Source organism: Fukomys damarensis, unplaced genomic scaffold (genome assembly GCF_012274545.1).
Source record: "Fukomys damarensis isolate Sample0158 unplaced genomic scaffold, DMR_v1.0_HiC HiC_scaffold_13, whole genome shotgun sequence".
NCBI classification, from domain to species: domain Eukaryota; kingdom Metazoa; phylum Chordata; class Mammalia; order Rodentia; family Bathyergidae; genus Fukomys; species Fukomys damarensis.
The window spans coordinates 33,031,068-33,054,786 of NW_022900925.1; the positions used below are offsets into that span (position 1 = coordinate 33,031,068).

General features: G+C 44.1%; 1 protein-coding gene across 1 annotated transcript in view; it reads left to right on the top strand.

Annotated features, from left to right (window-relative positions):
* Positions 1–20,166, top strand: part of LOC117285882 (C-Jun-amino-terminal kinase-interacting protein 4-like) — a 44,580-nt gene extending 24,414 nt beyond the window's left edge. Inside the window, exons 2-4 of the mRNA XM_033762982.1 lie at positions 4,446–4,566; positions 11,434–11,514; positions 20,093–20,166. Coding sequence (XP_033618873.1) covers positions 4,446–4,566; positions 11,434–11,450 — 138 coding nt within the window. The 3' untranslated portion in view covers positions 11,451–11,514; positions 20,093–20,166. The remainder of the gene's footprint in view (positions 1–4,445; positions 4,567–11,433; positions 11,515–20,092) is intronic.
* Positions 20,167–23,719: the final 3,553 nt, after the last annotated feature.

The following is a 23,719-nucleotide window of genomic DNA, read 5'->3' on the forward strand; positions in this document are numbered from 1 at the left end:
CACCTTCCCTACACCTTTAGCTCCTTTTTTCCCATTTCTAAATGTCAGTACTCTTATTAGAATCTTATGCATTGTTGCAGATTATTTACACCAGGGAAACTATTCGGTATTTACACATGTGTGACTTATTTATTTCACTTAGGAGTATATCTTCAATATGTATCCATTTTCCTATGAATGAATCTATTTTCTCGTTCTTTATGGCTGAGTATCCTCAGGTGTTTTTAAAGGGTAACTTGATAAGCGTCTGCTGCAGTCTTTAAAACAGCATTGTACGGTGGCACAAAAGGGTCCTAAAACAGTAAGAATTACATGGACAGCACTTAGCTTGCCAAGGAGCATCCCTTTCAAAGCAGGCCAAAGAACAATTACATTTTCTTATTTAGTGTTAGTTTTTGTTTATAGACTCAGGCAGAAATGTTGAAATGACTTAGACCTCCTAGACGCTGCTCTTCTGTTGAACGAATCCCACACCATCTGCCTGGTTCAGTTGTAGCCAGCGACCATTGGGAGGCACAGTCCTCCCTGGTGCCTGGCAGATACTAAGTAGTTAGTAGATGCATTGTGAAAGGATGATTTATCAGTGTTCCACTTACTTTTACTTTTTTTTTTTTTTTTTTTTTTTTTTTTTTTTTTTTTTTTTTTTTTTGCAGTTCCAGGGATCAAACTCGGGACCTTTCTCTTTCGAGGCAGGCACTGGCACCACTGAGCTAAATCCCTGGCCCTACTTACTTGTATTATAACCTGTACTTCTACATAAAGTCATCTGTAGACTAAGGTTCTGGAACAAGAAAGTTCCCTAGAAGCTTCGCAAGTATGGAATATCTTGATAGGAAAGTCTAGGGCAGCAGTGCTAATCTTGGAGTTTGGGGAAAGATTTAAGGGGTCATTGAACCTATTGAAAGAAAGCAGGTACTCTGGTGGGGCTGGCAGAAGAAATTTTTATTGAGAAAGCATAGTTTATAGATCCATCAACTTTTTTGTTGTTTTGAGACAGGGTCTTGTTTTGTACTCCAGGCTGGCCTTGAACTCCCTGTGTAGCTCGGGCTGGCCTCCAAATCACAGCGATCCTCCTGTCTCAGCCTCCAGAGTGCTGGGATTGTAGGCGTTTGCACACCTGGCTAGATTCATCAGCTTTCCAGATGGATCGGTGGGCGCCCACATGAGTAAGGACCATGGCTTTAGCGGTTGTAGATTTAAAGCTTCACCAATCAAGAAAACATTGGCTCAAATGGCTCTGGAAGGAAAGCAGATGACTTTACTAGGAGGCTTTTTTACTTGTGATAGAAACAAGTTCAAACAAGCTTGTGTTATGAAGGCAATTACTAGTTTAGGTAACTGGGAAAATTTAGATTTTTCTTTCTCTTGCTCTTTTATTTTCCTCTAGATCGTCTTTATTCTCAGGCCTGTCCTTTACCTTGGGGAAGAGATAGCAGTCTGCAGCATCAAGCTGTCATTGTCCCCATCAGTGTCCTGGTGTGCATCCCGCTGCTGTTACAGAGAATCCGAGGCTGGCGTTCTGAGGGTTGGGAAGCCCATATGGGCGCTGCCCTGTGGTCAGCTTCTGCTCAGCAGAGAGAAAGGGAGGAACACTAGGGGCTGCCCTACTTGGTAACAGCCTGCACTTGCAGTGACTAATTCAGCCCTGTGGGAGGGAGAACCTACCATTCGGCAAGGGAAAGGCATTAATCTGTTTAAACAGCCCAGTCACCTCTTAAAAGTCTCCCACCTTCAGCACCAGTGCCTTAGGAATCACGTTTCAGCATGAATTTCGGCGGGGACAGACGGTATCCCAGCCGTTGCAGGTAGCGCAGTGTTTTCTTAATAACTGGCAGATGTCCCAGAAAGGCTCTGACCACTGTTTCGCCTTCCCCAGGGAGAGTCCGCAGCAGTCAGGTTACATGGACTGAATAGAATTAGCATGCAACAGGGAGAGGGATTTTCCCAGTGGAAGGCAATGTGTGCAGACCAAAACTGTGTCCTCTGCGGTGACTGAAAAGCCGAGGACAGATAAAGTAGGCAATGGACAGAAAATTACACATTAAAACAGGATAGTTTTAGGCTGAGTCAGGAGGATCGCTGTGAGTGCTCGGCCCACCTGGACTACATAGCAAGACCCTGTCTCAAAAGAAAAAAGAAAAAAAGGGGAGGTGGGGAGTCATGACAATTGAACTCTCCCATTTTACTGGGCGAGTGCCAGCTTTGTGCTGGGCTGATGGGAACCTTTTAGGCTCCCTGCTATCACTGATGACCTTTCTGTGACGCAGGATTAGTGTGTAAGATGTGCAGAAGCCCAAGACAGTGACCGACGAGAATGTGGGGTTGTGCGCTGCTTGTGAGCAGCCTGGCCCGAGTGGTGTGGGACTGTGTGTGAGCCTTCTGTGCGCTGGCGGCGTGCTTTGTCCTGGGACTCAGAGAGTGAGATAGAAACCCCTGCCTTCGTGGAGCCCACGTTCTAGTGAGAACATAATGAGACACATTCCTACACCATGCGGGTGTTGGCTGGGGTACAAGTGCAGAGCCGGGGAGGTGGGCAGAGGAGGTGAACGTGAAGCTGGGAGCCATGGGAGCAGACAGGGTGGGCCTGGGAGGCCTGGGGAGCCTGGGGAGAGCACTGCGGAAAGCAGGAAGGCCGCCAAGGTGCTTTAGCAGAGGAGCAAGCAGTCTTGGTTAGGTGCGTGGTACAGGAGCAGGGCAGGAGACCAGGTCGGAGATGATCGCCGTAGTAGCAGTGATCCAGGTAATACACAGTGGCGGTGCAGACAGGGGGTGGGGATGAAAAGAGAGGCTGAGCTGAGGAAGGTGCTGGGGACTGGGCATGAGGCCTTCCCAAAAGGCTCAGAGCTGATTCGGGAGTCCTAGGCTTGCACAGCCGACCAGGGAGGGTTGGGGAGGAGGTTTCCGTGCGCTCAGTGGAAAGGGGGCCTCATGTCCAGACGGAGTGGCCCAGCGCGCCGGTGGACATGTAAATGTGAATTCGGGTCTGGGCTGCCCATGGGAATTTGGAAGTTACCAGCGCAGAATTAGTTTTTAAAGTCGTGAGAATGGATGAAGTCATCAAGGAATCAGAGTAAACAAGGAAGAGAAGATTTGTCTAAGGACTGCACACCGGCCAGCGCTGGGGAAGAGGGCCAAGGAGGGGCAGCGGGTGACCTGGAGGAGAACAAGGGGAAGTCCCGGGATGACCACTTGGGTGCGGTCTGAGGGTTCCCTTTAGCCGTGGTATCCATGGTGACAAGAGTTTGAGTAGCTCAGACTTGGCTGGTGACGTTCCTAGATTGTTCCCTTTTCTTAGGCATTTAACCCCATGGTTCAAGTCCATCTCCCAGTTTTTTGCTTGTTTGTTTGTTTGTTTGTTTTGAGACAGGGTCTTACTATGTAGTTGAGACTGACCTGGAACTCACTGTGTAGCCCAGGCTGGTCTTGAACTCACAGTGATCCTCCTGCCTCAGCCTCTCAAGTGCTGGGATTACAGGCGTGCGCCACTATGCCCTGCTTAAGAAAAGCTTTTATTTAAATTTACTTATTAAAAACTTTTTTGCAATGTGAAATAGGAAGAAAAGGGCTAAAGGTGTAGGGAAAGTGGGAAGGGTAGGGGAAAGGGAATAAGAGAAAGAAAAAAATATGAGAAAATGAAAAAATAGAAATAAAATGTTTGTAAATGGGGAGGGGAGGAGGGGGTGAAGGGAGGGCAGGGACAAGGGGAAAAAATGAGAACCAAGACCTGTCATGTAAAGGTACAAGATCCCAATAATGACTGTAACTGTACTGTATACCTAAAATGTACCAATAAACTCAACTAAAAAAAAAACAAACAAACTTTTTTTGGTACTGGGGATCAAACTTCAACCTTGCACTTGTGAGGCAGGCAGCAGAACCACTGAGCTAAATCCCCAGCCTTTAAAACAATTTTTAAAAAGAAACTATAAATCGGGCCAGGGATTTATTTAGCTCAGCGGTTCGGTGGCCTGTTTTGCAAGCGCAAGGACCCGAGTTCAATCCCCGGTACGAAAACAAAACAAAACAAAACTGTAAATCAACCTAGCTGGTTTGGTGTTGCACGCTTATAATCCCAGCACTGGGGGGCTGAGGCTGGAGGATCAAGGAGAGTTCAAGGCCATCCTGACTACAGAGCCAAGACCCTGTCTCAAATAAATACATAAATAAATACAAATTTTAAAAAGTAAAAATTGGAACTCTCTTAATTAAAAAAAAAAAACCCTACATTCATGAATTTGAAGTGTCTAAGTAATTAATACCGAGTTGCTATTGTTGATGAACACGATTAGAAAGCATGAAAAAAGGCCTGGCGGTGGTGCAGGCCTGTAATCCCAGCACTCCAGGGGTGTGGTGTGGGGAAGGGATCCAGATGGACCACTGAGCTACATCCCCACCCAAAAGGTTTCATTGCTCTGATGAAAATGTATATTGTTCTTCTTTATTAGAAATTCATTGAATTTGAAGACTCTCAAGAACAGGAAAAAAAGGATTTACAGACCCGAGTGGAATCCCTAGAATCTCAAACAAGACAACTTGAACTCAAAGCCAAAAACTATGCTGACCAGAGTAAGTAAGACTTCCCCTCCTCATAAGTTCTGGCAGAGTGGGAGTGCAGTGGTCGGGCCTGCCTTGGACAGGGCTGCACGCAGCGCTTGGGATTGCTATCCCAGACTCGAGCGGGAAACCTGGCCACTCGGCTTCGTTCCTTCATGTTCACGCTGCACCCCCTAAGTATTTGGGGGTGTAAAGCCCCGGAGCTGGCGCAGTGCTCTAGCCGCAGTGCAGGTGTGTGCGTGGGGCGCTTCTCCTTTGGGTTGAGTACACAGAGTTCCATTGTTACTGTGTTGCTTTGAGATTTAAAAAACGTCACAGGAATTCAAGCTTTTGAAGCATGTATAAAAAATGACTAAAGTCCCTTTTTTGTTCCCTTCTAAAGGAAAAGTAAGAGTATTTCGGGGAACAGAAGTTTACTTTTCAGTTTTGTTTCATTTTTGTATGTTTGTTTTTTGGGATACTGGGGATCAAACTCGCACTTACGAGGCAGGTGGCAGAACCACTGAGCCAAATCCCCGGCCCTTGTTTCATTTTTAATATAATTTTGTGTTATTCTTGACTTTTAAAATAATTGTTTCAAAGCTCAAAGATTATTTTTCCCTTTGGGCTAATGAAGATGGACCAGATAAAGTCACAGTTAGAAAAACAGTGAGACGCTTCATGACCTGTTTTCACATCTGACACAGGAAGACGGCATCCTTCATTCTTCCTGATGTTGTGAACTTTAGCAGAGCAGGGGAGTGAGAGATGACCAGCAGGGACTCCACAGCCCTCTGCCCAGGCTGCATAGCAATCCCTGCTGTTAAGGGGCTGCCAGTCATGATGGCTCCTTCACCACGGGGCTTGGACTGCTCGGTGTGGCCCCCGGGACCCCAGAGGTGCAGCAGAGCTCACAGGATATCCTCGGGAGCCTTGAGCTTAGGCATCCTAACACCCGAGAGCTCCTGCAGCTGTTACACTGTGCGGAAGAGCTGGTGGTTGTTCGTGACAGAAACCACATAAGCCATGTGTTGTGTCTTCGTGTTTCAGTTTTAGAGTCACGTAGAATCCTTTCCCTTTTCTTGGTTAGCACTGAATACTATGCCAAGTGACTTTTATGACCCTGTTGCAGACTCTGCTCCGGAAATTGGAGGGTTAGGAAGCTCATGCCGGGCTCCAAAGTGTACACGTGTTATACCCCTGAAGTCACATTGCTCTGGGTGCCCTAGTCTAGAGAAGCACTTTGTTGGCAATTACAAGCTTTTAGTAGTTTAAGAGTTGAGCATTTCTATATTTAAGGGCAGGCATGGTGGCACAAATAGTCCCAGCACTTGAGAAGTTGAGGCAGGACGATTTCTATGAGTTCAAGGCCAGCCTGGGCTATATAGTGAGTTTAAAGCCAACCTGAACTGCATAGGGAGAAGACCCTATCTCAAAAAAACAAAAACAAGAACAAAACACACACACGTGCACACACAGACACACACAATCCAAGGGAGAAAAAATTTAGCTATTGAAGATAATGTTTTGATCCAGGCTTGATTGTGCTTTTATATCGGGATAATTTTATATTTCAGAACCAAGCGCTAAAGGCACGGTTGGCAGAACTAACCTACTTTTTTTTGTTATTTTACCATGTTAGTTTTTTTCTTGTTTTCTAAGCTATCAAGTTTTTAGTAGAAAATTTTAATTTGGAATGGAGTGCCTTGAGTAAAATGAACATATACATTAAGTCTTCTGCTTCTGTGATAGGAAAGATATTGGATGAAGAATTACCTCGTGCTTGAAATTACATTTTTGATGTCAACATAATAAAAATTGTTTTTATATTTAAAGAAGATATACCACTGCTTTTTTTTCCCCACACAACTATAAAGGGAGTGAGCTGCTAATGTTTTCTGATGTACACTAGCTGTTTTATAACTAAAATTTAAAAATCTGTTTCTGTACTAGTGAATGGTAGAGCACTTCCCTAGCCCTGGATTCAATCCCCAGCACTGCAGGACAAAGAAACAAAAACAAGCGTAAATAAAACAGTAATGTATTTATCCCCCCCCCTTGTAGTACCGGGAATTGAACTCAGGACCTTGCACCTGTGGGCCAGGAGTAATTTCCTAATTAAGGGAAGTTATGACTTCAGAAGACTATTGATTGTCTCAGAATTTGTCGTCCCTAGATTTGTTTGTCAGTCTGGTGGATCAGATCCAGAATCTTTAGGAATTCTCATGTTCTGTGGTATCTGTTCTCTCATTTCCTTCTCTGAAAGTACTGGTTTTATTTTTTCATTTTAATTCAAAGACTTTTCTCCCCCAGTACTGAGGATTGAATCCAGGGAGCACTGAGCTACATCCCTGACCTTTTAGATTTTATTTTGAGACAGGCTGACCTGGATCCTGTGGTGTCCCCCTGCCTCAGCCTCCCAAGGGGCTGGGATTCCAGGCATGTGCCACCTTGACCAGCTCTGCCTGCTTTTGGTTAGAAAACATATAATTTCCAAACATATTGAAAATGAGAAGTACTTTTGCCAGGTGTGGTGGCGCATGCCTGTTGTAATCCCAGCACTCGGGAGGCTGAGGCAGGAGGATCGCTGTGTGTTGGAGACCAGCTTGGGCTACATAGTGAGTTCCAGGACAGTCTGAACTGCATAGTGAGACCCTGTCTCAGAAAAACCAAAAAGAAAAAATGAGAAGTACTTTTTTCATCTGTGCACCCACTGTCTAGATGCAGTAGTTTTAGTTCTCTGTCTGTGCAAGGGCGTGTGGGTGTGGACGCACGCACACCGACACGTGGTTCTCAGCTCGGGGTTGCAGCTGCGGGCAGACAGACGAGGACAGTTATGACCGATGTGGGTGGGACACACATCCTTTTTCCATTCTCTCTCTCTTCTTTTAATATCACGGATCAAACTCAGGACCTTGTGCTTACAAGGCAGGCTCGGGGCCTCAGAGCTAAAGCCCTGGTACTCATCCTTTTTAAAACGTAGCTACGATCGGAGTCCAAGTTCTGCTCTGAAGACCACTTCCTGTGTCAAAAGGGGAGATTTGGGATGCAGTTATTTACTGTCCGAGGAGCAAGAACAAGTAAAGAAATGGGAGCCAGTTAAAGGAGATACTTCAGATTTTTGATTGGAATTTATCAGGTGTGTTATGATTTAACAACTTTGGAAAACTGAGTCTATAAAAATTATGTTACAATTTTGTGGTAGTGTTCGATTTCGGAGATTTCTGGTGGCTCTATTTTAAAAACCTGAACTAATGTGAAACAGTTTTTATTTTTCCAACACGAATAAAACTTTTTAAAGCATGCTATGTAGTTTCCTGACATACAGTAACGGTAACCCTCTCGATAATTAACATCTTATGAGCCTGGAAAAGAAATCTAAAATATTTGTGATGTGAAATATGAAATAAGGAGGTTGCGGTTTAAGAAAGTTTAGTTTGGTGCTTTGTAGGTGATCAATTCTGCCATTCATAATTTGACAGTGACATCAGGAAATATTTTTTGTATTTATGGTTTCTATCATATATTCACTATTTTTCTATCGCAAGCCAAATGTTACCTTGAGGTGGTAAATGTAGGCATTTTAACAGAGTTAAAAATTTTAAGAGAAAGGGAAGGGTCTGGAAGAGGTAAAGGGGATCAAAAATGATGCTGTCGTGTTAATGTACCAACTCCCCAAAATGAATGTAAATGTCACTGAAAACATGTACCGATAAAAGAAAAAGGCAGATCCATTGAGAGGAAAAAAAACATCCACTGCGCCAGGCCCAGTGGTGCACATCTGTAGATCCAGCCGCTCAGGAGGCTGAGGTGGAAGAAGTGGGAGTTCAAGGCCAGCCCGCGCAGTCCGGGGAGACCCCGCCTCAAGATAAAGAATAAGAAGCTTTGGCTGGGGCATAGCTTAGTGGAGGCGTACCCCTGGGTTCGATCCCCAGCCCTGGGAAACAACCAGTCCTTCCTGCTGGGAGATGTCTGCCATTCCCCAGTGGTTGTGGTACAGAGACGTAGGCTGTGGTCTTTTGGTCAAACCAATCACAGTTTTGCTGGGGAGAAGGAAAGGAGGAGGTTATGTGGGTTTTTTCTCCCCTGTGTATCATGTCTTTACATCATTACAGTTAAGAGTATATTTATAATTTTGTACTTTCCCTTAAATGTATCTGAGTCTTTTCCTGATTGCATAATCTGTATTATCTTTTTAACGTCTGCATATGTTGAGCATCTGAAGTTATGCCTTCTATTAGCAATTCCTGTTTTTCTTGGGGAACTGTGTTTTCTTCTTTCCTCCAAAGAGAATTATGTAGCCAGGGATTTAGCTCAGTGGTTCTGCCGCCTGCCTTGCAAGCGCAAGGACCCAAGTTCGATACCCGGTACCAAAAAACAAACAAATAAAGAGAATTATGTAATGAGCATTTCATTTTTACCTTGGCTACCCAGAAACACAGGCCAAACTTTGTAACAGCTTGCTTGGATCTTACCTGGTTAAGCATACTTAAATTTTTCTCCTCCTAGATCCAAGTTCATATAATGGTCTTGAAAGTTGCCTCAAATCCTTGTGGAATGAAAGGAGTAAGGATAAAAATGAGTGTTAAAAAAAAAAAAGACAAAACCCCCAGAAACTTTCCCTTTTGGTGGGTTGGACATTTTTCTAGTGTAGTGAATCATATTTCAATAAATACATATTTTTTTACTTCTATGGGTTTTTCCCTTCTTGATAATTTTCTTAGAATACATTTAAGGAAGTTGATGGAGTAGGAATGTTTTAATGGTTCTTCTTATAGTGTTAGGCCATTTCTACCTTTAACAGAATTGGGAGTAAGGATTAATAACATCCCATTTTATTTACCATATCTCAAGACTTTGAGTCATGATTGACAACTTTTTAGCACCCAGAGTGGACAAGGAAACATTTATTCTTCTGTTTTCTCCCAGGAAACCGATTGCCGTCCCATTTCTTGAGATTATAGATTACTTTTCCTGTAGGTACTCGGCCAGTGCGTTTCCTGGAGAGGAAGGTGGGAAGATTTCGAGGAGGACAGTGGTTTTAAGTTAAAGACTCCTCTGTGATTCTGCTTTTCTTTCCTTTGACTGAGAAGCCGTTTTTTTAAAACTAGGTGGAAGAAGGTGACAGCGGCAGGCAGGCCTGTGTGTTAGGGCCCCTCACTCTGACCTCTCAGCCATTTTCCCAAGTAAACATTCACCTGGCTTTTTAGAACCTTGATGCCGTCACTCTCAATGTTTTTATGAGAAAGAAAACTCTCCTTATTTCTTGAACAATAAACACTTCACTAGCGGGAGAGTGTAGACAGGTAGATGTAAAATATCATTATCATCATTTTGTACTTTAAAGGCATACATGTCTGCAGGGCCAGGGATGAGGCTCAGGGGTGCTGCTGCCTGCCTGGCAAGCGCAAGGTCCCGAGCTCGATCCCTGGTACCAAAAAAAAGGAATAAACGTCTCCCAACAGACCTTCGAATTCGATAAATCACACACTTTTACAACACCAAAGATGAGCCACTTTAAAGTTACTGGGCATAGTTTTACACCAGTTAGTATCTGAGAAGGTCTAAGTACTTTGCCACTATTTTCAACCACTTCAAAGAATACCTTCAAGGCCTGTGGAAGCTTTTATCAGTCCCTTGATTGTAATTTGCAGCGTTAATGTACTGGAACTGTAATAGGTTGTCTTTCCATTTTAATTTCCTCAATAGTCAATCCCTTTGGGTGATTTATGATTTTATTGAAAACAGTTTTTTAATAAGTCAACTCTAGAAGCTTCAGATTTATATCTTCCGGTTTTAAAAAATGACAGTGGAGTTATGTGAAAGGTTACTTTTAGTCCATTTAAGTCTAGTTCTTTGCAGCGTTAGGGATGTCTGTGTAGTTAATAACTTCATGTAAGGGCTGTTGGTTTTTTTTTTTTTTTTTTTTTTTAGAGCCTGTGTTTCAGAAGAGAAGCAGACAATCAGGCATAACAGTTTATACAAACTATAACATTTTATTCTGTGTGCTTTATTAGGCAGTTTTATGTGGTCTCCTCTGATTGGTTTATTATCTCTAAGCTCTTCCACTTTTTAGTCTAGAGCCATCTATTGAGAACCTTAAAGTTGTAGTTTGTAAGGAATATCTAGAACCACATGGGCCACAGAAATTCATTTTATGAGTAAGGGTTAAAGGATTTCTGGTGGTTTAGATTAGAGAAGGCGGGGGTGGGGGTTGATGGACTGATTGATTTCTCCTTCACACTTATAAAAGGCTGGGCAAGGAAGACGCCAAGGTGTTTTTCTGTCATTTGGGTAGCCTAAATTAGAGGAAATGAATTTGGCGGGCCGGTGGCTGTGAGGAAGTACTTCTTGGCCAGGCAGAGGAGGTGCTGGGCCGGAGCATGGCCTCTCCCTCCCCGCGTAGGGACTGTCTAGGTGGACTGGTCGGCTCTGTTTTGTGACATCTTCAGGATGCTGATGACGTCAGATTGCTTTAAGTCCCCGCCCCTAGGGTTCTTTGAAGTTATCCCTCACTGTTCTAAGGACATAATCATTGATTTATGAGATGTTTAAAATATTTATAATTTCACTTTGTTATTGATGAGAAATGTAACATGTGTCTGGAAACCTTTTGAAGTTCAGAGACAGAGTGAAGGACCTAGCGGGCAGAGGAGAGCTTTTTATTTCTGTCTTGACGTAGTTGTCTGAGACCTTGGTTGCTCTGAAGCCAGCATCTGCTTCTTGCTTAGCTTTGGGGACTTTTGTCCAAGATTTCTGAAAGACCAAAGCCATTGTTCTGTGGTCCAGTCACTGGATGCCTGCCTTCCGTGTTCAGTACCAGGGGTCACTCTCTGGGAGACGGCAGTGCTAAGTTGGACATGGCGCTCTAGCAGGTCTGTTTCTCTTTCTCCCCCGTAGGCCTATCAGCAGTCTGATGGGGCAGAGGACAGCAGAGCTGGAAGGTGTTCCAAACTTGGCAAAGGCCATCAGGCTGAGGAGGTAAGCTCTGATTTTGAGCCGGCAGAGCAGGTGGCTCTTCCTGCCTTAATCATACCCTCTTGCTCTTTGGAGAGATGGATAGAAAGAGCATTCAAAAGAAGGCTAAATTGTCTCCATTAGCTAATTTAAGGGGGACAGGTTTTTTTTGTTTTTTGTTTTTTTTTGTGTGTGTTTTTTTTTGTACCGGAGATTGAACTCAGGACCTTGTGTTGACTTCTTTTTTCTTTTCTTTTCTCTTTTTTTTTTTTCCTCCTCAGAAAATTGACAGTTAAAAAAAACATGGCAGATTGGTTAACCATGGTATTGGGCTAGGTAGGCTAAGCAGAATCTTGTTTGTTTCCAGTTAATGTCAGGTTAAGGCTAGTTTTGATGAGTAAATGACAAAGTTTTCGGGGCCCCATCATTTTGAAGTTTGGGGTTACATGGGAAACACCAAACAAGGAAGGGCCTAGTGCGATTCAGGTGGAATGGAGGCTGCTCTGACTGTGGGACCTGTGGCTCTGGGTGTCTGCAGTCTGGCTTGTCCTTCCTTTCCTTTGCTGGTTCCTTAGTGGCGCTCAGGATTCCAGATGGTTCTTCCCTTGCTAAAGGTACTTGTCTGAGTGTTTATATCATGGGCTGAGACTCAGGCCTTGAGTTTAGTGGAAATTAGGTCCTGGTGTACAGTGACACTGTGTTTTCAGAAGAAGAATAACTTTCTGGATTTTTTGTATATCAGTGATACACACACACACACACACACACACACACACACACACACACACACACACACACACACACACACACACACACACACACACACTCACACATATACACAATATACAAATATTGCCTCATTTAGCATGTGTATAAATAATGCATGACTTACGTATTATTTGATCAGTTATAGGATCATATTACATAACCTTCACATGATTTGTACCCAAAAGGGCAATCACAGTACAAGTAAAGAAAACATGTACTACAGAAAGTTAGTAACAGTTTCTGTAGAGGCACTTGTGGGTGTTGCGGGGGAAGAAGACTTACCAGAATAGTATTCAGAAATTCATTCAGAATAACAAAGATGGGGCCGGGGATGTAGCTCAGTGTTCCACCGCCTGCCTCGAAAGGGCAAGGATCTGAGTTTGATCCCCACTACCAAAAAAGAAAAAAAAACCAAAAAACAATAACAAAGGTGAAAATTATCCTTTTTTGTTTCCTGTTTATTTTTTATTACGTGTTCTATTTTGGGACTGGGGATTGAACCTAGAGAGTGCTGATCTGAGCTACATCCCCACCCCTTTTGCATTTTGTTTTTCCTTTCGAGACAGGGTCTTGTCAAGTTGTTTAGTTGCCCAGGCTCAGCTTGAATTTACCACCCTCCTGCCTCAGCTTCTCTCAGTTCTGGGAGCACAAGTGTGTGCCACTATGCCTGGCTCCTCTGCCTTATTTGTTATTGCTACTGGGGATTGAAGCAGGGGCTTCTCACTGAGCTATAGCCCTAGCCTTTTTTATTGTTAAATTTTGAGTCAGGGTCTCACTAAATTGCTAAGTTGCGCAGGCTGGCCTCAAACTCGTAGTTTTCCCGCCTCAGCCTCCTGAGTTGCTGGGATTATAGCTGTGTGTCACTGTGCTTGGCTAATAAACTATTCTCAAAGCATACTGGGCTGTCAAAACTTTGGTGACAGAATGCTTTTTTTATGCTGTGGTTTTTTTTTTTTTTTTTTTGCGACTATGTAGTTGAGACTGAACTGGAACTCACCATGTAGCCCAGGCTGGTCTCGAACTCACAGCGATCTTCCTGCCTCAGCCTCCCGAGTGCTGCGTATGCTGTGGAATTTTAATGTATATTTGTAAGCTAACGTATGCTAAGCTAGCTCCGGTTGCTACAGCCAAGTCACAGAAGTTGTGTACAGTCTCATCCTGGCTAACCGTGTCTCAGTATGGATGGGCTGCGTAGATGCTGACGCACTTGTGGGATTGTAACACAATGCCATCGAGGTGACACCCTAGCTGGCCTAGTTTGTGTAAGTGCAGGTCGTGGTGGCCACACAGATGCAGCGGGATGACGGTGTTTCTGAGAATGTGCACCACGTTAGGCTTCGCAGGGACTCACGCTTTCCTTGCTCGTGTGGAGTTTTAGAAGTGGGTAGCCTGACAAGCGGCAGACTCCTCAGAAACGCAGCACTTCCCAGCTGGTAATTCCAGGTTCATCGGACTCAGGACTCATCCGCAAGAGGCTGGAGGAGCAGGAGAGGGAAGGGAGGGACGGTGCCCAGCGCACTCCATCTTTGTCCTTCCCAACCGCAGGGACAGGAGCTGATGGAGTTGCGGCTTTGGGCGGCAGCTGGGCGGCTCTGCCGCAGCTGACAGCCATAGTTAGTAGGTGGTGGTTTTGCCCAGGTGTCAGGCAAGGGAGCGGATGTACTGAGAGCTTCACAGCCATCTGTGTATTCTTTCTACTGTGAGCTGCATAAAGGGGAAGAAGAAATTTTAATAGAAATACAACATATATCATTTGTGCTCATGTAATCTGATTTTTAAATCATTTCCCCTGACTTGATTTTATCATCACTTTTAAAACTCTCCACTGCCTATTCATGAATTTATTCAGCATTTTTCTCATACATTTGCCTGTCTTGTGTTGTTCTTGCTCAGAGGCTGAGCTGCACCCCCAGTCCTGAAGGCCTCTCAGCTTGTAGGGGTAGATGTAATGATGACTGCGGGGGGTCCGCCTTGGGTATCCTGGCCTCCTAGTTTCCGGTTTATAAATGGGCCTGTAGATAACTTAATGTTCGAACCATCTGTACAAGGCTGTGGTTCCCTACTAATGCGTCATATATTATTAGTCTTTTTGATTTTTATAATGAGTTATCAGTGACACATCGGAATATAACTATAGAAAGTGACAAATCTTCTACCAACTTAATTTATCTTTTCTTCACAGTACTCAGGATTGAATTTAGAGCCTTTGCACTGAGCCACATCTCCAGCCTTTAAAATTTTTTTTTTCTTTTTAAGTTGCTAATTTGCCCGGGCTGGACCTGAACTTGTGTTCTTCCTGCCTCTATAACAGGACAGAGAAATTGATTAGTTAAGAATTTCAAGTAAGCTGGGTGCCACACTTACCTCACAAGCACGAGATCCTGAGTTCGATCCCCGGTGCAAAAAAAAAAAGAATTTTCAGTCAGTAGACTCAGGCGAACATGTTGTAACTTTCTCACCTACTGGAGCAGAGAGCAGAGTGGAAATGGATAATACTTGTGCTAGGTGAGCTGATTGTCATTTCTACAGATTCAAATGTCATTTACATAGACCTGTAAGCAAGAGAGAATTTGCCTGCTTTTAGTTTATTATTTTACACCGAGCTACATTCCCAGCCTTCCCTTCTTGCTACCTTTGTTGGCAATACCAACAATTGAACTAGGCCTTCTCGCTGAGCTACATACCCAGTTTTCTTTTATTCTTAAATTTTTACAAAATTTTGACGGGGTCTCATTAAGATGCCCTGGCTGAGCTTGAACTTGGAGGCATCCTGCTTTATCCTCTCAGGGTTACAGATTAATGCTCTGCTGGATTACAGTGGATGCCATCATATGCAGTTTGCTTTTATTTTATTTGGTCCTGGGGATCGAACTTAGGACCTTGCACTTGCCAGGCAGGCGGCGGCACCACTGAGCTAAATCACTGGCCCTGCTTTTATTTTAGATGGTATAAATTTCAATATTTGAGAGCTGAGGATGTAGGTCAGTGGTAGAGCACTTGGCCTAGCACGTATGAAGTCCTGGGTTCAATCCCTCGTACCTCAGGAGAAAAAAAAAGTATTTTGTAGGTCATTATAGTGTAACATACAAAACATATTTATGGCCAGAGGGATTTAGCTTTGTGGTCCCACTGCCTGCTTTGCAAGCACAAGGACCCAAGTTCAATCTCCAGCACCACCAAAACAAAAAAGGGGGCTGGAGATGTAGCTCAGTGGCACTGTGCCTGTCTGGCAAGTGCAAGGTCCTGAGTTTGATCCCTGGTATGGGGAGGTGCGGGGGTGGCTTACCTATAAAGATCTGTAGATAGCATGGAGGACATAAGGAAAACAAAATATATTTACATAAAAAGCCGAGCCAGGCCTTGTTTAAGTGGACCTATGATTTATTTTGCATCAAAAACTGAAAAATGGACATGACTTTGTAGCAGGCACATTTTCAGTATGCTGCACTACTAGTTGAAAATGTGTTAAAATGCAGCTCTTTTGGGTTCAGAAAATTAACTTTTGTGCTTAGAAGAAATGTTGAGTGTTTTAGGGTTATAAAATTTTAAGACTTAGCTCTTATGAAACTGTGATAATCCATACAAAGAAATATTATTCAGCACTAAAAAGAAATTATCCGTCAAAAGACATAAGGTAATGTCAAATGCGTATGTGTAAGTGAAAGAAGGCAGTCTGAAAAGTCTGTACGATGCGATTCCAGCAGTATGACATTCTGGGAAAAGCAAACCTATGGAAACTAGTAAAGGTGAGTGATTGCCAGGGGTTGGTGTAGGTAAGAGGAATGAGTCGGCAGGGCCACAGGATTTGAGTGGGTGAGTTTGAGACGGGGCCTCGCTGTGTAGGCCAGGCTGGCGGCCAACGTAGGGTCCGAGAGTGCAGGCGTGTGTCGCTCCTAGTCACCAACGTGGGAGCTTGTTAAGCTGGCATAGGTGCTGGTGCAGTGTCCTTACTTGGAACTTAGAACAGCGCAGACATTACTGGAGAAGCTGATGAAATCCACACACAACGTGAAGTTGAGTTACTAGTACTTTGCAAAACAATGAGAGGGAGGGAGAGGGAGATCTTTAATGAACATACTTTATTTAATAAAGACACATGCGTACCTTGCCTTCTCCCCTAGGTTCTTCATAAATATTAACTCAGTCTTCATGTGACTCCAGCACAGTTTTTACTCAGATAAGGAAACCAAGGCCCACAGAAGTTAATTTACTCAGCTCATGCTACAAGGAAGCAGCGAAGCTACTGCCCTGTATCCCATCCTGAGACACTCAGGATTCACTTAACCTCCTCGTGACACACCTTGGGGTAGTTCCATTTTGGGGGCTATTATGAGATGTGTATAAGATCTATTTTCTTTTCTCTTTTAATTTTTTGATACAGGGTCTTGCTGTATAGTTCGCACTGGCCTTGAACTCACTATGTAACCCAGGCTGGCCTCGAACTCATGGCGATCCTCCTGGATCCTCCTGAGTGCTAGAATTACAGGTGTGTGCTACCATGCGGAGCAAGATCTAGTTTCAGGGCTGGGTTGTAGCTCAGCGCCTGCCTGGCAAGTGCAAGTTCTTGAGTTCGATTCCCACCTCAGCCTCCGAGTGCTGGGATTACAGGCGTGCGCCACCACACCTGGCAGGATAGTGCTTCTTTGAACATCGCTTTAAATGCCTTTAGGTGGATTCATAACTGTATTTCCTAGAGGGCAAATTATTTTGTCATAGGGTTGGCAAACTCAGCTTTATTCAGTCTTAACAGTTTTCAAACGGCATACCAAACCATACCCACACTCGCATTATATGGGAGTTCCACTTGTTTCGCATCATTTTGTTTGTTTTTGTTTCTCGTCAGCACTCAGTATTTTGTACAGTGGACCCTCAGGCCTGACATATGAACAACTTGGGTTACGACTGGAATTTTAGTTTTAACTTAGGACCAGAGTTTTTAGTTAGGACCCTAATGTCAGCCGCTTTTGCTTCCAGAGGGTCTCAGATAGAACCCTTAATGAGCTCTGGAAGGAACATGACAGCATCCTCTCCTTTGTGGGCTTAATTGAGAAATCCCTGGCCAATGTCTCTCTCTCTCTGTCTCTCTCTCTCTTTTTTTTTTTTTTTTTTTTTGTTGTTGTTGAGACAGGGTCTCACTCTGTAGTTGAGACTGACCTGGAACTCACTATGTAGTCCAGGCTGGTCTTGAACTCACAGTGATCCTCCTGCCTCAGCCTCCTAAGTGCATGCGCCACCACACCCAGCCCTGGCCATGTCTCTTTAAGGACACTGAGATCTGCCTATTTGTAGGAGAGAGACTTTGAAGGCTGTGTAGAGGAACCTGAGCCTTCAGTTGCCCAACTTGAGTTACAACCAGCCCTTGTGAATGAAATGAGTTCTTAAGTCAGCAGAGGTCCATGTAGTTCTTCTTTTAGCCAGTCTGCTGGGTATGTACTTATGTTATAGTTTGGGCTTAATGCTTTACTGTTTTTCATTTGTTTAACAGAGTACCAGAAGTGGGCTAACTTTATAAAGAAAAGAGGTTCAGTTAGTTCCAAGGCAGGGCCAGTGTGAGGGGCGCTGGTTGGCTCTCCGGTGAAGATCTAATGACGGAAGGCATCACAGTGGGGCGCATGTGGGAGGAGGAGGGCCCATCTCAAGATGGAGCCCACCAGGCACCTGGGGTTCAGGTTGTCTTTTATGACAGCTTGCTCTCACGGGAACTTGGGGATCAGGGTGGCTGGCTGATCCCCACCTCCAAGGGGTTCCCCACACCCTCCCACACCAGCATCCTGGGGACTGAGGCTTCCAGCACAGGAACCTTGGGGACAGACTGCACCTAACCTGGGCCATCTGCATCTCCCGTGGTTCAGAGTTGAGGTGTGTTTTTGTTTGGCAGTCTGATGTCTTCCTGTCAAAGGTCTGTGCCTGGATTATTTCTACATGAGCAGAGGAGTTGGTGTTTGAGGCTTTCCTCCTCCCTCCGTGACATCTTTTTTTTTGTTGTTTTTTTGTTTTTTTGTTTTTTTGAGACAGGGTCTCAGTATGTAGTTGAGACTGACCTGGAGCTCACTATGTAGCCCAGGCTGGTCTTGAACTCACAGCGATCCTCCTGCCTCAGCCTCCCAAGTGCTGGGTTTATAGGCATGCGTCACCACGCCCACCTCCGTGACATTTTAAGGTAGATGCCAATATACAAAAACAATTAAAAGGACCATTCTTCCTTCTTTTTTCTTTTTGTGGTCCTGGAGATTGAACCCAGGGCTTTTATACTGAGCTGCATCCCTAGTTCCGTTTTATTTTTTACTTTGAGATGAGAATTTTGCTGGGTTCGAGCTTGGTGCTCCTCCTGCCTCAGCTTCCCAGAATGCTGGGATTCCAGCATGTGCCACCGCGCCTGGCTGAAAGGAGTGTATCTTGAGAGGCACTGTGTATGGCGTGATAATTAAGAGCGCCAGTTCTGGGGCTAGACTCCTCCAGAGTGAACATCGGCTTGCCTGTTCCCTGGTCTCTGAAGGGAGAGCAGCAAAGCCGCTCTTACCCCGTGGTCTTCGGCACTGCAGCCGCTGCCTGCGGAAGGAGTCGGCTCGGGTCTGAAATTGTGGTTTATGCGTGATAGTTGGATTTCATTTTAGCTTCAGCATCCATTTCTATTTTTTTGGAACATCATCAGGAAAATGCCAATTCACAAAGATGAGTAATTGAAAACCACTGGCTATCCAGGAATCTCAGGACGACCTTACATAATGTAGATAAATTTAACTGACAAGAAGTAGTAGAACGTGTTTGTTTAATTTGCGTGGCTTTCTTCCTTGTTTTGAAGTAGCCCCACATGGCGACCATGTCACTTTGCCCCTTAGGTCAGCCGCAGGATGAGCCAGCAGGGTGTGCTGGTCCTCGACTGTGTCCGTTCCCTGGCACAAATTTAACGAGCGAAGGCCCCTGGACTAGAATTAGGAACAAAACAAAAGCAGTTACAATTTTCCTCATCAGTGAGGCATTTCTGAGCTGTTCAGACAGACTGTGACAGATGAAGGTGCACAAAACCTGAATTTAGCGGGCAGCACAGGGACGTGCTTGTTACACGGCTGCTGTGACACGGCGAGGCTGCCGCTGCAAGCACCCTGACCCACTCCAGACCCTGCACTGGCAGCCCCGCAGCAGGGCCTCGCCAGGCAGGCTCGGTGCTCCGCCAGCGGTGGCAGTGCCTGGAACTGCTTTGCGGTCCCCCCCCCGGACGCCCCCTGCTCTCTGAGCCATTGCTGTGCTCTCAGCCACCGTCTCCTGTGAAATCGATGCAGTGTCCCTGGTCCCAAACCTGCCCTGTGTTTGGGTATCCTACGGTGGTATTCTGTAAGCGCTGCTCCACAAATCCACCAGCAGAGGGAGCTAAAGAAGATGAGTTCTGCGTTCCGGCAGCCGCAGGAGCGGGAAAGGGCGCGCGCACAGCCGCACCTGCAGCTTGCTGGTCTGGAAAAGCGCTGGACCGAGTCTGTAGGGTTTGGGCCAGATCCTGGGTAATGTTCGCAGGAGGTGATTGACGTGTTTGAAAGGGGCGATTCTTCATTATGTTAAAAACCATTTGAAGGATGACCCAATAAACGTAAACATGAGAAAACCAAATCTGATGGTTAGGTTTTTGTTTTTTGTTTTACCTTTCTCCTGTTTCCTATCCTCCGAAAGAGTTATTAAGGATGATGAAATGGGGTCATCACTTTGTGCGGAGTTTCATTTGGGGCACGGAGTCGTAAAGTTGCTGAGGACGGTTGATAATCCACTCTTAAGTTTTAAAGACAGACATTTTCAAGCAAGGACCTCATGTGGTTTTGATTAAGTGTATGTGTCTTCATTTCAGTTAGCAGACTTGAAGAAAGAGAAGCAGAACTGAAGAAGGAGTATAATGCGCTACATCAAAGACACACCGAGGTGGGTTTCTGAGTTCTTCCAGTTCGTCCTGAGACAGAGAGGGAGGACCTGGGAAACTATGGCTTACTTTTTCTTTGAAAATTAGAATACTTCTTGGGCGTTATTTCCAGGAAACATTAAATGTCACGTGGCTTTTGCCTAGTTAGCAAATGTTAACTTTTTGAATTATGGAGTTAACTTTTCATATATGGAACTGGCACGGCACAGAATAATTTAGGTGTGTAAGGTGTTCCTCCAGGGCTTACCTCCTGGGCTGGCTCTGTGCAGAGTGAAAAGATTACATGATACCGGGGTGAGAGGATTGATTTGTTACCAGTTTGGATGTGATGCAGTGGTAAATTATTGGTAAGGATCTCTCCAGTTACAATCCAGTCTAAAGAACTTGTTTACATTAAGTTTGTAGCAACATAAATGTTAAAATGTATTAAATGAAAATGATTCTGAAATGCATTTTGTGCAGGTGACAGTATTCTAAACGAGTAGTTCCATCACTTAATTTCTCCAGAGCAATCGGAAAAGGTACTTGAGGGTCTTCTAACCTTCTTTTCTTCCCTTTCATATGTTGCATCTGTTTGTTTTATTTATTTTTTCCTTCCCTGTAGGGGAATCGAACTCAGGACCTTGCGCTTGCCCGGTGGCCATGCCCGCTGAGCTACATCCCTGGCGCATTGCATTTATTTTGGTCTTGTTAGTATGAAGACTGTTTTTGTGTGTCGTGATCAGTCTGGGGCTCACATACCTAAATAAATAGAATTTTCATAGACTCATACAGTATTTGTTACATGAAGAGAAATTCCTCTCCCTTTCCACTACTGTCTTTGTGTGGCTCTGGTGGTGTGGGTTTTGTTTTGTTTTGTTTTGTTTTTGGTACTGGGGGTGAACTCAGGTCCTTGTGCTCGCACCACTGAGCTAAATCCCCGGCCTAGTGGCTCCAGCCTTTATCTGTCTGCCTCTTATTGGTGCTGGGGATCGAGCCCAAGGCTCCTTCCTTTGTTTCCCCTCGGGAGAGGCTCTGTCGCACAGGTCAGGCTGTATGGAGGTGTGTGTGTGTCCTGCAGCCTCCACTGTGTGTTTGTACAGACGCCGGGGGGGCGGGGTCAGTGTTGAAATCCTTCTTGCCTTCCCAAAGTAAGTGCCTTGAGGGGCGCTTTGGAGGCTTGGAGGAGACAGCATCTGAAGGCTCGGCCTTTTACCTCCAGAGGTGGCCACATCTCAGGCACGGAGAGTTGTTTCAATCATGTTTTTACCAAATATACTGTTGGTTGCTCCTGGGAACCTGCTGTGGCCCTTTTTGTAACGTGAATGACTTTTCTTTCCTGCCTGGTACCTCCGAGTCTGCCCCCAGCCCCTCACTTTCTAAGCCAGAGCCTAGGATTTCAATTTTATGTACAGTTTACACTTTCTCTACTTTGCTTGAGCATGCATGGAATAGAGCGTGCACTGTTGTGTTTCAGATGGTGGAAAATGCTTTGGGGCGTGGGCTTCCCTGGTGGGTGGAGGCAGAAAGGACAGTGAGCGCATTGCTGCTGCAGACAGCCAAAAGGGCAGAGGCAGCGCTGGCTGTGGTGCCCGGTGGTCAGCCCCCAGAGCCGGTACGGGAGCCAGCTCCTCCGCACCTGTCTGGAGTTGAGCCGTGACTTGATATCATGAGAGCTAAATGAGCACATTTGGAGCCCAAACACAGTAGCTGCCTTCTGTTGCTACTCTTCTGTCACGCGCTTGTGTAGTTCCATTGTTGGGATCCTCTTGGAACCTTGGAGCGTATATCTGCGTTACTTTATCAGGCATTTTGGTTTTGTTTTTTCTTTTTTTGGTTTTTGAGACAGGATCTTGCTGTGTAGTTCAGGCTGGCCTTGAACTCACTCTGCAGCCCAGGATGGCCTTGAACGTGCAGCAATCCTCCTGCCTCAGCCTCCCGAGTGCTGGGATTATAGGTGTGCACCACCATGCCTGACTTTGATCAGTCTTTTGAAGGTGGTTTACAATTCAGCATTTTAAAAATTTTGTTTATTTTTTATTTTGGTTTTTTTGAGGTAGGATCTCACTATGTAGTTGAGACTGACCTGGCACTCACTATGTAGCCCAGGCTGGTCTCGAACTCACCGTGACCCTCCTGCCTCAACCTCCAAGTGTGGGATTATAGGCATGCGCCACCACACCTGGCTCATTTTTAAAATTTTAAATCTTTATTAAGCATTTAAGATAATAGAGAATCTAGAATGAGCTAAGAAAGAACTGATTCTGTTTTAGCATTTTATTTTTCTTTATTAAATAAATGGATTACTAGACAATCTGGGGAAAGGTTTAGTTCATTCACATGAAATGTTTAAGGAAACATACATTCTTCAATTGAACAAATCAGTTCTATATGGTACTGTCTAGTACGTAAGAAATTTTATTAAGGATTTCTAAAACCTATTGAAAGTTTAAATTGACATCTGTTATACCCAACAATAGCTGTGTCATATTAATCTGTTTAATGTTTTCCCCTAAAATCTCTTCCTGATGTAAGAAAGTAACTCATTATTTCTGACGCAAAGGCCAAACTTCTGATTTTTTTTTCTTTCTGAAAATGGTAGTAAGGAGAAAAGTCTACAAATTTACAATGAGAATATTTAAATTTAAGGTTACAAATGTGAGCCAGGCATGGTGGCACACCTTTTCATCCCAGCACTGTGGAGGCTGAGGCAGGAGGACTGCCTGGAGTGGGAGGCCACCCTGGGCTGCACAGTTGAAGACCGCCTGGACTGCAGAGTGAGAGGCTGTCTCAAAACAAAACAGAGTTTAAAATGCTTTTCGCATACTCTATTCATATGATTGTGTCCTTTTTTCTTTACTGATAACATTTGTTGTTTAGACTGATTTTAATTGGAGAATATTCTGATTGCACTGATTTGACAGATTGCTTGTTTTGTTTCACTCAGGAGAGTTAATTGGTTTAATAATAATTAACACTTTAAAATTAATTTACTTAATTTTTCTACATTTCAAGTAGAATTTTCACAACAAAAGCATGCTGTTTAAAGTAAAATTTAAAAATTTGTTTACAATTTTGTCTCTTTCAATGGTTTTTTAGTATGGTACGTTGCAGTTTTAGTTATATTGGAGATAGAAATACATCTTAATAGAGCTAATGCCGGATAGCTTCCAGAGCTGTTCTGTACTGGAGTGTTAAGATTCAAGTAGTATTTCCTAGAAAGACATCAGTTTTTCTTGCCTTCTACTATTTTCTCACTCTAAAATACTAACACAACATTTCTTGTTTTTTTCTTTTTTGTTTTTTAAAATTCTTTTTTTTTGTTATAGCATGTTAACATCTCTAATGATGGTGTTTTGATTTTGATTGAAATTTGTGTATGTTAATTCCAGATTTAGCATCCTCAAAAGTGAAAATTTAGATGAATAAGAATAGGGTCTTGGCATTTCTGAACAGTTTTTCTATTTGATATTCTTAAAGTTTTCACTTAAGTACTCAGCTTCTCTGTCATTGTTCTGTTCCTAAGGTTCAAACTTAGGGCTGTGATTTTTTAAAATTTGTATTAGTTTGTTACTATTG